Raw genomic sequence first — 12468 nt, 5'->3', positions numbered from 1 at the left:
CGTGGGACCGTTTCCACATGAGGCTTGCCATTGGTGGGGAGGTCTGCAGCTTCACCGTCTTGGTAGGTCCGAAAGCTGTCCGTTACGCTCCCAGCTTGGTCTGCCTCGGTTGCCGGTACTGCAGACGCGCGCTGATAGCAATATCAAAGCCAGTAAAGCAATCAAGGCGCGACATTAAATCAATAAACAAAAAAAACATTTAGACCAAACGTGCAAACACTGTGCTAGGTAAAAGCTTTTCGGTGGGGTTGATGAGCTTCAATATGGCATGCATACCCAGAAGTCTCACAGTTCTCAAGCACATAAGCACCATAAGCTCACTCGCATTTCCATAAAACACGTTATCACAGTAACGCAACATCCAGGATGTGGTCCTTCAATTGCATGCCAACACATGCTCTGGCATAGCGACAACCTGTCACATTCACCAAGTTGTGATATGCCAAAACACAACTAATATTTTGTTTGGGATCAGACGGATCGCCCACCAAATAAGCAGCATGACCTCGCGATATGAAGACCGGGGATCGATCAAACAGCCATAACCCCAGGAGTAATTCTGGTTCGAATGACCCCCAGAGATGGACAAGACGGTAGTGATGCCACCGACAGCGGGTCTTCGCCATCTGGCAGCGCGCGGCGCCCCCGGGGTCATCGCAGGAGGGCACAGACAGTGACCCGGCCTCAATAACGCACCTCATCCCGTGGTGGGCTCACCGGCCGCGGCCGACATGTGAGCGGGATGACACGCTCGTTCCGCTCGGGGCGTACCAGCCAGTGGCGAGTTGTGAGGTCGTGAGTGAGTCGTGAGGTCACAAGGTCGTGATTTGCGATGTAAGTTAGTCGTGAGGTCAGTCAGTCGTAAGGTCAGTCAGTCCTAAGGTCAGTCAGTCGTGAGGTCAGTCAGTCCTAAGTCAGTCAGTCGTGAGGTCAGTCAGTCCTAAGGTCAGTCAGTCGTGAGGTTAGTCAGTCCTAAAGTCAGTCAGTCGTGAGGTCAGTCAATCCTAAGGTCAGTCAGTCGTGAGATCAGTCAGTCCTAAGGTCAGTCAGTCGTGAGGTCAGTCAGTCGTGAGGTCAGTCAGTCGTGAGGTCAGTCAGTCCTAAGGTCAGTCAGTCGTTAGGTCAGTCAGTCCTAAGGTCAGTCAGTCGTGAGGTCAGTCAGTCGTGAGGTCAGTCAGTCTTGAGGTCAGTCAGTCGTGACGTCAGTCAGTCCTGAGGTCAGTCAGTCGTGAGGTCAGTCAGTCCTAAGGTCAGTCAGTCGTGAGGTTAGTTAGTCGTGAGGCCCGCCGCTTGCCGGGAAACCCCCCGCCGGCGGTGAGTCCGCCCCACGCCCCGGGCTCCCACCTGGGGTGGCCAGGAACGCAGGCACCGGGCGCTGTAACACCACCTGAAATATGCAGGCTCGCCGCTCCCAACCCATCAACAATGGATCGAGTATGGGGCGCCGGGTCCAAACGCGTGAGGCGAAACGACCCGAGAAGCATTTGTCGGCCACCGAAGAGAAAACAACGCCATCGGGTCACAGCATAAATAAACCATGCGACGGGCTGGCTGGCACCAGTGAAGACATTCGGGCCGGTCATCAATATTTGAGGGGACATCGGTAGGCGGCGGAGGGTGTTTCCGTCGCCGGGTGGAGGAGTGATGAGCGGTGCGCCGCGTCGCATTTCACCGTCACCTCTGCTCTGCACGCCCGTCGAAAACGAGACGCGAACTGCCAACAACACATAACTGATGCGGGGTAATCCCGCTCTGCTGCGCCCAGCTTTGTCTGCCAACAACTGCGCCTAGTGCGCTCCTCCACTGCAGCGCCTCTGGGTATCATTAAAAGTTTCCGCTGTCGAGGCGAATGCGACCCTAAACACCAACTGTGTGGTTTATACAGCCACTCTCTCCCTCTGATCAGCGCCAGAAAAACAGCACTCCCTCAACCTGCGAGAGCGCGCGGCTACCTACTCCACCTCCCTTGCAACCGCTCGTTGGCCTTTAGCGCGGCCGTAACTTCGTTATCCTCGCCGATATTGTTTGGTTATGTCGGCTCGGCCGCCTCACCGACACAAAATTCAGCAGTTTTTACGGCGCGCCGGCGCCAGCGCCGGCGGCGCGCCTCGGGGCCACCCGCTGCGTCAGCGCTCCTAATGCCCTGAGGCGACTGCCGCCCGTCAGAGTTATCAGCCTGATCAGGTTCGGACGCTCCCCGCCCGCGCCCGAGGCACACGCGCGCGGCCGTCGTGCGCCACGGCCGGCGCGGACGCGGCGTCTCGCCCCGCCGGGCTGCGCCTCTAAACGGATCAGTGCAATCGGCCCGGGACGTCAAGGTCAGCGGTCGCGAGGAGCCGGTCCGGTCAGGCCAGGCGAGGGCGCGGGTCACGCAAGCTCCGCAGGCGTCACGCCGCCCGAGGGGGCTCGCGACTTGGACCGTGGATGTGGATGTGCCTAGATATGTACTTGAACATATCAACGATGTGAAGGACTGTCTGGAATACAACTGGCCAGTATGAACGTTTGGCCAGTATGAACGTTTGGCCAGTATGAACGTTGGAACGGAACATTTTTCTTTCTCCTCCCGTTGACGCTAGCGATTTCGCCAACTTGACGGGCACGCCACGTTCTCAGTCTTATAAACGAACCGGAAATCAGGCCAGTTTGGTCGGAGCCTTTCAACCGGGGATTATTGCCTGAGATTCGCTGCGTTTAGCTGATAATTAGGCACGCGACACCGGCTAACAGGTTGAAGCCGGCAATTTCCACCCCACGCTTGATCGCGATACGAGCTGATAAGGCTATATTTGTGGCAGTAAATTCTTTCCTGATAGTCAGCGGATTGTTTTCTTTAAGGGCACTGTAAATGTCTGCCACAAGAGGAGAGATGTGTCAATTTAGCTTTGTAATGTTCCACCAGGTCAAGAAAAGGAAGTCATTGCTGAAGACGGGCTATCACCGTATGTTTTTGTGCCAGTTAAGCGATGCAGTCATGCTACCGCGGCTATCGAAGAGCCGCGGTGGGAATGCCACAAGATCGCCAGCAATTTGAATGGCTTCTGTAATGTCGGCCTAACAATGAGGCCAGCGCTATTCTTATTTCTTTATTTATAAATTCATTTCGAATGGTTTCCACGAAATACTGCCATTTATCTTTGGCAAATTGTTAGCGTTACCTGGGACAAGGCGGAGACAAGACATGGTGATGAATTAATGAGAAAATCTTGACTAACGTAAATGTGCAAAATGAAGCTCACCATATCAATAAATGGGTACAGCAGGTCTTCTGCTCCAGTTAATAACACAAACGTGCGATAAACAGTCGTGAAAGTACCCAAAAGAGAGACGCTTCAACACCAAAAACCTAAAAGAGATAAAATTTCAGAATCTGAAATCAAGTTACAAAGTCAAAGAACAAAGGTGAGGGAACGCCTGCCCAATCCGTAACACGACCTTGGCATGCTTCGACTTCGTTTTCCTTCGATTTCGTTCACTGCCCCGACCGCGAATTCACAAAAAGCGGCGAGCGCAGGGATCGGAAACTTGGTTACGTGGTTCTAGGCACAGAATCAGCATGATTTGTGAACAGTTATTCCTTCCATGAATGGAGGTAGGCACAGCGTACATGGAGGTTGCCTACTCACAGCCTTAGCCCTTCGGAAAACCATGTCATGAAACATGAAGGACCACAAAACGTAGTATATTACGTTGTTTTTTGGCATGATCGCTTAAAACGCAATTCATGGAAAATACGTGTAATGAGGTGCTAGCGGTCTCGTCCAATCGCAAGAACGTGGATTCTTCACAAACTGGCATTTTATTCGTGCAAGATTAAAGAGACAGTGATGAGCAACACTGCCAAGGTCGTATTAAGGCAGCGTCCATTTCTATGTTGTTCTTTTATTGACCTGTCACCCATACACGGGTGACCACGAGTACACAACCTTGCACACTCGGCTCACAGTCCCCTGTACTCGGACCGGCATTAACAGGTGGTACGTTGCAAGGCCGCGGCATTCACTGCCAGTGAGTAAAAAGGAGGTAAACATACACCAATTCAAACATAGCCAAAGACGTGATAAATATCAGGCTAGTGACGTTCTTGTAACTTTTGTCATTGTATAGCTATAAACGAAATTAGCGAGTGCCAAGAATGGCAGCCGGCCGGTCACAAATACAATTGCCCACGTTTCTTTGGTTGATATGCTCATATCACCAGAAATATAGTCATGTCCCAGTATGTTACATGTATGCCTGCAACGGCAACTCCCCCCCCCCCCCCCCCCTCCACACATACACAGCCACACACTGACCGCCTACGCAAGCTCGTTGACCACGGAGGATGTCGTAGTCAGTGGGCACTGTAGTGAGATTGTGACTGCATCAACAGGCATGTTGATTCAGAACATGCCCCCGTGCACATTTTTTCTTGCACAGCTTTTCTCCAAGCAATACGAGCATCAGAAAAAGACACTTATTGAGGGCCCGCGACGCCGGCCCCGAGGTCTAAACCGGTTCCGAGGTCTGAACCAGCCCTGGGGTCTGAACCGTCCGCGGGGTCTGAACCGGCCGCCGGGTCTGAACCGGCCGCGGGGTCTGAACCGGCCGCGGGGTCTGAACCGGTCCCGGGGAACACCGCAGCGTCAACAGATCGTGCGGCGGCCATTGGCTCGAACTACTCACTCCGTTCCTAGCGTAAGTAAAGCATTCACTTGTTTCTGGAGCTAATATATATTTCTGTTTTTAGATGTGATGGCACCATCGCCGGCGTGCGATAGACAGCTCGAAATGGAGAAGAGCATTCGGGAGATCGGATGAGTAAATTGGTTCAAGATAGAGTCTATGAATTGGCCAAGCAACTAGTTCTGATATCGTGTTTTATCATGATAAGGATGAGTGTGAAGCAGCACTTCGGCTCGAAAAAGGTGAATCAGTCCCAGAAAGACGCATTACGTTGTACTCCTGATAGCCATTTGGGAGTGTCCGAAGTCATCGGCTTTTCATATTTGTCTTCTTGAGATGTTCACTGTTGAGTTGTCAACATTAAATATTTATGTTTTGTGAGATTTGAAAAGTTAGTTCTTTTCCCCACTCTGAACTCACCGCAGCTTGATATGTTTGAGGCGTACGTGTTACGTGTTTTCAGGGTGTCCCTATTCGTCGTCACGTTTGAAGTCGTCCGCAGGGATCTCTTTCAAGCTATTCAGAAATACAAGACTGCAGATATGTGCTAGGGACCCTGGCTTTCAACATACCCAGATACTAAGCATCCAGCCTGGATTCGCTAGGAAGCAACCAGCATCTCCAAAAAGCGTACCATGACTTAGAAGCATCGGTATTGCTAGGTGTTAACCCTACTCCTTTGCCAAGCATAGCTTTTGAGCGGTTGGAATTGCAACTTTGGGACTGTGTAGATTCGGCTAATTCTTACACCACCCACGCTACAAGTCTGATGATCGCTCGGGAATCAGGGGCTTTTCTGGAGGCAATGTGATTGAAAAAGCGGTCATACATGGTATTGTCCTTCGTTTTAAACAGCCTTACGTCAAACTTGTACTCTTAGATATACATACCAATACCTGATGCATATCTTCTGATGAAATAAAGTGCTGTTCATTATTATAGTACTGCAGGAGCACCCTCCGTGGTCGTCAAAAAAAGAAAAAATGCTGGTCGCCTTGAAAGCGTAGCTGTTTGACTTTACGCAGACATAACCTCGCCAGTCGCATTGCGCCGTGGACAAGACCACTATAGATGTGATGGACCAGACGGTTTGAAGATAAAAAACCGCTCGAATAAGCCTCTCATACCTTGACATATCACTGATTTCATATAGCGCTCCAAGCATTTTTCTCACTAGAATTGCAACTGGCGCATCTCTCACGTATCGCCAATGCGACGTGATGCTTCACCTGCACCATCCGGTTCCACCGCAGATGCCGGAGCGAGGAGCCTTAGCGACTGCAAACTCATCAGCTGATCTTACTTCGATGATCCGATATAGCACCGTTTTTGACATCGGCCGTCCAATCATAGACGCTGTACCGTTCCGTAGTTGGCTAGTGATGAGCGGTTAGGAGGACTCCGTCCAATTTATCCGCAGGTGATGTCGGTGTATTGATCCAGGCGACTGGGAGGGGCAACGACGAGGAACATCTCGCCAGGAGGGAATATCGCACGAACCACCAGCTCAGCAATCACTCGTGTTCAGCTGGCATGGTGAAAGCTTCTTTTGAAAATGATTAACCCCATATATGCGAGCAGGTGCTGGTTAAACGAAAAGATCATGTTACCATTGGTATGTGGGAGAGTGAGAATGTTCGAAACTCTGACTATGAGAATGAGAATGAGACTAATGAGACTGTTTGGCGTTTAAAAGTAGTTCTCACGGTCGTGAGTAAACAGGGTTATATAAAGATGAATAGTCCCAAACACAAGGCGTACGAACAGCAGTAACGTATTCGGATATGTGCAGACCCTCTCATTATAAAACTTGAAACATCTCGAAACCGGTGTATAAAACTACACTGACGCGTCAAACGTTGTCATAATATGACAATGGTTACCCGATGCTTTCGTTTGTTCATTACCTCCAGGCGAATTTGGGGTCGATTATTTTCAGCATAGGAGATTATAATAGAGACATTTCACCATCGCCTGCCCATTGCCCGAAGCAGGGGTGTATTCTCCTATTCAGTGGGTCTTCAGCCCCCCCCCCCCCCCCCCGCAACTTGGGCTCCAGCCCTCCCTCTCCCACGCCTTTGGGGAGAAAGTCGGCCAAATCTGGTGAAAAATTTGCTTTTTTGGCGTATTTTAAGGGTAGGTTGGGTCATTTTTTATTCTTCAGACCTCCCCCCCCCCCACACCCACCTTATTTTGTAAGACTATGCCGCTGGCCTGGAGACAACACTAAACGTAAGGCACCTGGCACGATAGATAACAAGTGTTCGGCATACTTGCTGATGTAAGATGTAAGCAAACTACCCCGCGGTTTGCGCCAATTGCAGCAAAAAGTTTGGACATGCTGTTGCCAAGCTTGTGTGCAGGGAGTCTCGACCTTTACAAAGTGTATGCAACACCAGGTGCAGTCTTCCGAAGCATGGCCGTTTTCACTGCCGAACCCGAATATTTCGCCCGAGTCCCTATCCAGCCAGGGATCTCAGCTGTCTGGTCGATATCGGCTTGAAATATGCAAAGAGCAACAACAGCGCAGCCGCCTCCTCCACACCGTGTGGCGACCCCATAAACATAAAAGCTCCCTGAAACCTCGACGCCTTCACTGGCCGTAAACATGCCCCAGTGTGACCCTGGAGGAGAAGAAGGTCGCGCGCCGCCCCCGTCGCCCGTCGGCCGTTCCGCGCCTCACAGGGGCGGGCAAGGGAACCCGGCACTCACGCCGGCCGCATCGCTTACTGGAGTCGATCTCCTGGGCGTAGTGTACGAGGGTGCGCGTCGAGGCGCCGGCCGGCGTGTGGGCGATGATGACAGGCAGCGCCGTCTGTGGGCAGAGGAGGGAAACACTGATGGGAGGCACCGCCGGCGGCGATGTTCGCGACCGTGGCTGCTACTGCTGAGGCCAGGCCAGCGGCATAGGAACTTCTCAAAAAGCGGTTAGGTCAAAACTACGTGCGGCTGATTCTTTCTATGCATCATCATGGCGTGATGCCTAGGATTGCGGAATTACGTTGGTTCTATGGTCCACTTGGCCCGTCGCCTACGCCTGAGGTCAAGACATTTAAAACGATGCACCGCAAAGAGAGACGTGTGGCATTCACCAACCGTGTTGGGGTGGTAGTTAAGCGTTCATCTAAGATATCGGCTCCCAACAAAAGTAGTGCGGGCGTAGTTTGCAAAAGAGGGTGGGGAAGCTGAGCAGTGAAAGTTAACGAAACCTTTCCCCTGCGTACGCACAAAAGGGTTTTCCACGGATTTGACCCACTTTCTTCTCAAACAGAATTAAGGGTAAGCGCTAGAGCCAAATCTTAGGAGGATGAGAGGCCCTACACTGAATGGGCAACTATACCCCGGCATAGCACGGGATGTATATAAATATCTACGACAGATTTCACCAAGTCACAAAGTGTTGGACGTTAAGGAATCTTTACGTCATTTTAGGTGAAGAAAAATCCAAATCAGCCGATGCTTGCATACATATGTATGCTATTTTACCGCAAATAGATTGAACTGAGGTGACAATTTGATACTTTAAGACCATGGGGGGCCACATTCATGCGCTTAAGTACAGGTCATGTCAGGTCATTTGACCCATCCAAAATGATACACTTTCACATTGAATGATAGCTAATCGATCTCCGGTGACTAAATTTTCTGATAAACATGTTAATACCATAAATAATGCACACTCTTATCGTAATACTTGAAAGCTAAATATTTGTTCAAATGGCAAGGTGAAGCACCCAAAAACACCAAAGACACCCAAACACTATTTTCAGTTGACACTCAAGTAAACTGGGTCAATCTGGATCAAAAATGCGAAACTACCGGCACGAGAAAATGCAGATTCTAGCAGAGTCTACGAAACTACTAAAATGTTGACTTTCCGGGATGTGCCGGGTCAGTGAAGACCATTATATGTCATGTGAGGTCATGTAGAGTCACGCGCCGGCGTGGCTTCCCGCGTCACCTTCCGCCAGCTGGGGAGGATATTCTGGGCCTTCGGCGGTCAGGACAGGTCGACACCAGGCTTGTGATCGCGTGCACATGGCCATAAATGTTAATTTGAAAGGGAATTCACTTTCACGATTTGGTTTAGGCACCGTTTCTAAGTATGGCAGTGGCTCATTTAAGTCCGCAAAGGCTCCTATGCGCACAGCTCAGGTTGCAAGAGGCGGCATCACTCGGATAGCCTTCAGAGGCCTGGAGGTCCACACCTTAAATGAAACTATTTATCTCGTGTTTTGTGAACAAAATTCAAAATCTGTATACTGAATGCATATTACATACTTTTCTACCTAACAATTTAAAACTGGGGTATCACATGATATTTTGCTCTCGTGTAATCTAACCTTAGCTTCTGGAGGTATCTCCACGAATGGTTAAGGTAACCTAAGGGCAAACAGTTCATTATTTCAAAAAATAGCATGTACCTACCTAAATTGGGAGTCACGACCTAAGCCAACGCTATGAGTGTTGTCGCCATATGGTGCAGCATAGTAAAGGACCATACTGTTGCTAATATTCAAACACCAAAACTTGGTGAGTGTCGGCTCAAATGGAGGCTTGATCTTAACTTATTGGTCATGATTCACCTGACCTCAGATTTGTAATTAATCTTAGGCCTCTCGAAAACGCCAAAACAAAAACTGTATGTTTCATCATATATTATTTTTCTAATGAGTCAAAGCATAGCCAAGTTGATAAAACTGCGCTGATGAATATCATTTTTAGGAAGTTGGCTTTTTTTGACATGGTGTAGGTCTAACCATGGACCAAATATGACAGAAGGTATCAAAAGAACTCGGCAATGGGCGTACGCATTACGTGGAGGCAATCTCCATTACCTTTTAGTAACCGCCGAAAGACCGGATGGAGCACTCAACTTATCAATCCCCCCCCCCCCCCCCATTCGGCGAGGGTAATTGAACTCTGGCTCAGTTGGGAGGTAATCTGTCATGTTAGTTCACGTATTATGTCGTTTTCAGAGCAGTGAGTAGCAGGTCAGTGCGTGCTATCTCATCCCTTCCCTTCCCGTGGTCAGGTCAATATTGGCTTAATCCGTCCGGCACTTGTCAACACCCGGCTATCGCCAAGCCCTGGTCATATCCCATCGCCATCTTCGGGTAAATATTGGGTCTCGCCATCAATACGGATGTCATTACACTGCTGTCCACATCACTGATGAAGCGTGACGGGCCGCGTAGGCCGGGGTCTCTTTGTCTGTGTCTGTGTCTGTATAGTACGTCGGTGTGTGTGGTTTGCGAGTCCTCAGCTGCGACACAGCGCTATCCCTCCGCCGCCAGCTTCACTCAGCCAAGCGCGTGTGTCCGCGTCAGGTTCAGGTCGCGGAGCTTGGGACGTTTTGTACCCTTCTCAATCAGCGCTGCCGTCAATCCATCGCTTCATGAATCAGTGACGGCATCTGCTCGTTTGTCCGACCTGACCGGTTGCCTGAGAGATCTCTGACAGATTTGCACTGCATGCTCGTGTATTAAGTTATCCGAATAGCGTGCAGGGGCAATACTGTTCTCAGACCGCCCTGCTAAACAGAGCCCGCTCCCGTGCCCGGAACTCAACACGATAGTTTTAATCCCGTCTAATGAACTATTTTGCCTCTGGCTTGTCTGTCCGATAGAGCCGCAGCAAGATCGTTTAGTGTCACACCACAGCGCAGAACCGGGCCACGGACAGAGCAGGCGCTCCCTCCTCCATCACCTGCCTGCTGGGGCGCCGTTTGTGTGATCGGGCCAAATGGCTCGCCGCTTCTGGGGCTCGAAAGCCAGGGCCAATGGACGGCGTTGAGCTTATCCCAACAGCCGCAGGTAAGATACTCCGCTCTGCTTCAGAGCCATTGATCTCGATTCTGGCCTACAGCGCAGCAAGACCAAGCGCTCCGACTCCGGGTTAGAGCATGACCTTTGACTCCGGGTTAGAGCGTGCACCTTTGACTTCGGGTTAGAGCGTGCACCTCTGCGTGGATTCTGATATCAGCTTCTGGAAGCTGTTTCCCGATGTGGGAACAAAGTTCGGTGGAAGGAGCCTGCATCGTGACTTCGCATATACGCAAGACGCAGGCATGGTAACAGGATTCTTCAAGGCACAGTGGCCTTGAGCTAATGCTTAGCTAAGTATAGACAGTGGTAATAGCGCAGGGACACATGATGTGTTGTGTCAAAAACATATCAGTGCTGACTGGCTATAAACATATGTTTTCATCACGCCTGAGTTTGCGTTGGCTGATTGATGGTCTCCGGTCAACAACCTGGTCTCTCCAGAGTTGTTAGTTGTCGAGCAACGCTCCAAGCGCATGTGAGCGCCCGTGCCCCGTTAATGCCCGATTCGTACACTGAGATACTAAAGCATATCACGCACACTTGGCTGGGTATGGACTCCATATCTTTGCCCTCTGGCATTATCAGAGGAGTTGATTCTATATTTTGCATTCAGTCGTGTTAGATGTAGAGAGGACTCACGCGTCACACAGAGTCAAGCACAAGTATGGACCCTGCCTTAACGTGATACGCATACCATCACGACTTGTCTTGACCAACTTCCCATCCAGGGAACGCGTGATGAAGACGTCAAATATGAATAAGGCGTAAGTATAAATAAAGTATCTCTGTAACTCGTTTGCTTGGTTGACTTGTGACGAAATAATAACCCAATCACGCCCAGGAGTCAACGCCAGTTGGCTTTTTCGTCGATAATGGACACAGACGAACGGCAAGCGAATCCCGCGGAACGTAATTCCCGAGTGGTTAGCGCCTTCGACTTCCACGCGGGAGGTTCGGGTTCGAACCCCGGTTGCACCATGACCCCCTGAGCGCTAATACACCCTCTGCAGCCGTTCGCGCTCCATGAAAGTTTACACTATGACATGCTTGGCGTTCCGTAAAAAAATAATCCCGGGCAGACTTTGCTATAAGCGAAAGCACTAGGGAGAAGTCATGACTAAAGCTAAGAACGAAGGTGAACACAAACGGAAGCAATGGGTGACTATTGGCACAGCTACAGACCGTGTCGGTGTCTTCAGGTTACACCGCGTTACACCGCGTTTACCTTGAACTCTTTAAAAACGTGGAAATTTCACTGAGAACGACGTGACATTACAGTCACACATGGACCGTTACGGATCCCACAAACCCGGGACCGACACGCTCGGTCAAAGTGCCAAAGCTTGACATCAGGCGACCTCCGCCCGGTACTCACTTCGTTCAGCTGCGAGGGGTCGTAGCCGCAGAGCAGGAAGAGGATGTCGTCGCAGATGAACTGCGTGGATTCGGTCGGCTCGCAGACGAGCTCGGCGAACAGCGTCATCAGCGCGTCGCTCGGCATAAACTCGTCATAGCCGATCCATTCGGCCAGTTTCTGCCGGCGGCACGCGACAGTTTACCAGAGCGGGGTCGCCGGGCTCGCGGGTGGACACGGGCGGCGGCGGCAGGCTGTCACAGACGGTCAAGGGCGCCCACGGACGCGTAATGTTGATCTCTCGCTTAGCCGCGTCAGTCTTTAAAACAGTGCAATGCGTCAGAACACATGGCTGCTTTTGTGGCGCAGTTCGTGGCGCTGCAGCGCCTCGCGCACATTTCGCCGACAGGTGGATGTTCGGGTCCGATGGGTTTGAGAACAGCTTTAGTCAATCAAATTATGTTCGCATGTAATCTCTTCGAATCCCGTAAAAGCAATCCATCTGAAGACGGTGCCCCGGGCGGGTGCGCTGGGTACGACAACATTGGTTCTTCGGCTCAGAGGCCGGATAATTCTGGAAAACCGGCACTCCGCTTTAAATCACAAGATGACGCAAACCCT

At 50.8% G+C, this 12468-nt stretch overlaps 1 protein-coding gene across 1 annotated transcript in view; it reads right to left on the bottom strand.

Annotated features, from left to right (window-relative positions):
- The window catches only part of LOC119092490 (lipase 3), a 31531-nt gene that overhangs the window by 7046 nt on the left and 12017 nt on the right, over positions 1-12468 (bottom strand). Inside the window, exons 6-7 of the mRNA XM_037215451.1 lie at positions 11869-12027; positions 7396-7480 (exon numbers count right to left, since the gene is read on the bottom strand). Of these exons, the coding sequence (XP_037071346.1) occupies positions 7396-7480; positions 11869-12027 (244 nt within the window). The remainder of the gene's footprint in view (positions 1-7395; positions 7481-11868; positions 12028-12468) is intronic.

The sequence above is a fragment of the Pollicipes pollicipes genome, unplaced genomic scaffold (assembly GCF_011947565.3).
Source record: "Pollicipes pollicipes isolate AB1234 unplaced genomic scaffold, Ppol_2.1 Scaffold_3447;HRSCAF=4054_pilon_pilon_pilon, whole genome shotgun sequence".
NCBI classification, from domain to species: Eukaryota; Metazoa; Arthropoda; class Thecostraca; order Pollicipedomorpha; family Pollicipedidae; genus Pollicipes; species Pollicipes pollicipes.
Note: the sequence above shows the minus strand (reverse complement) of the source record. Positions and strands in the feature narration are given on the sequence as shown.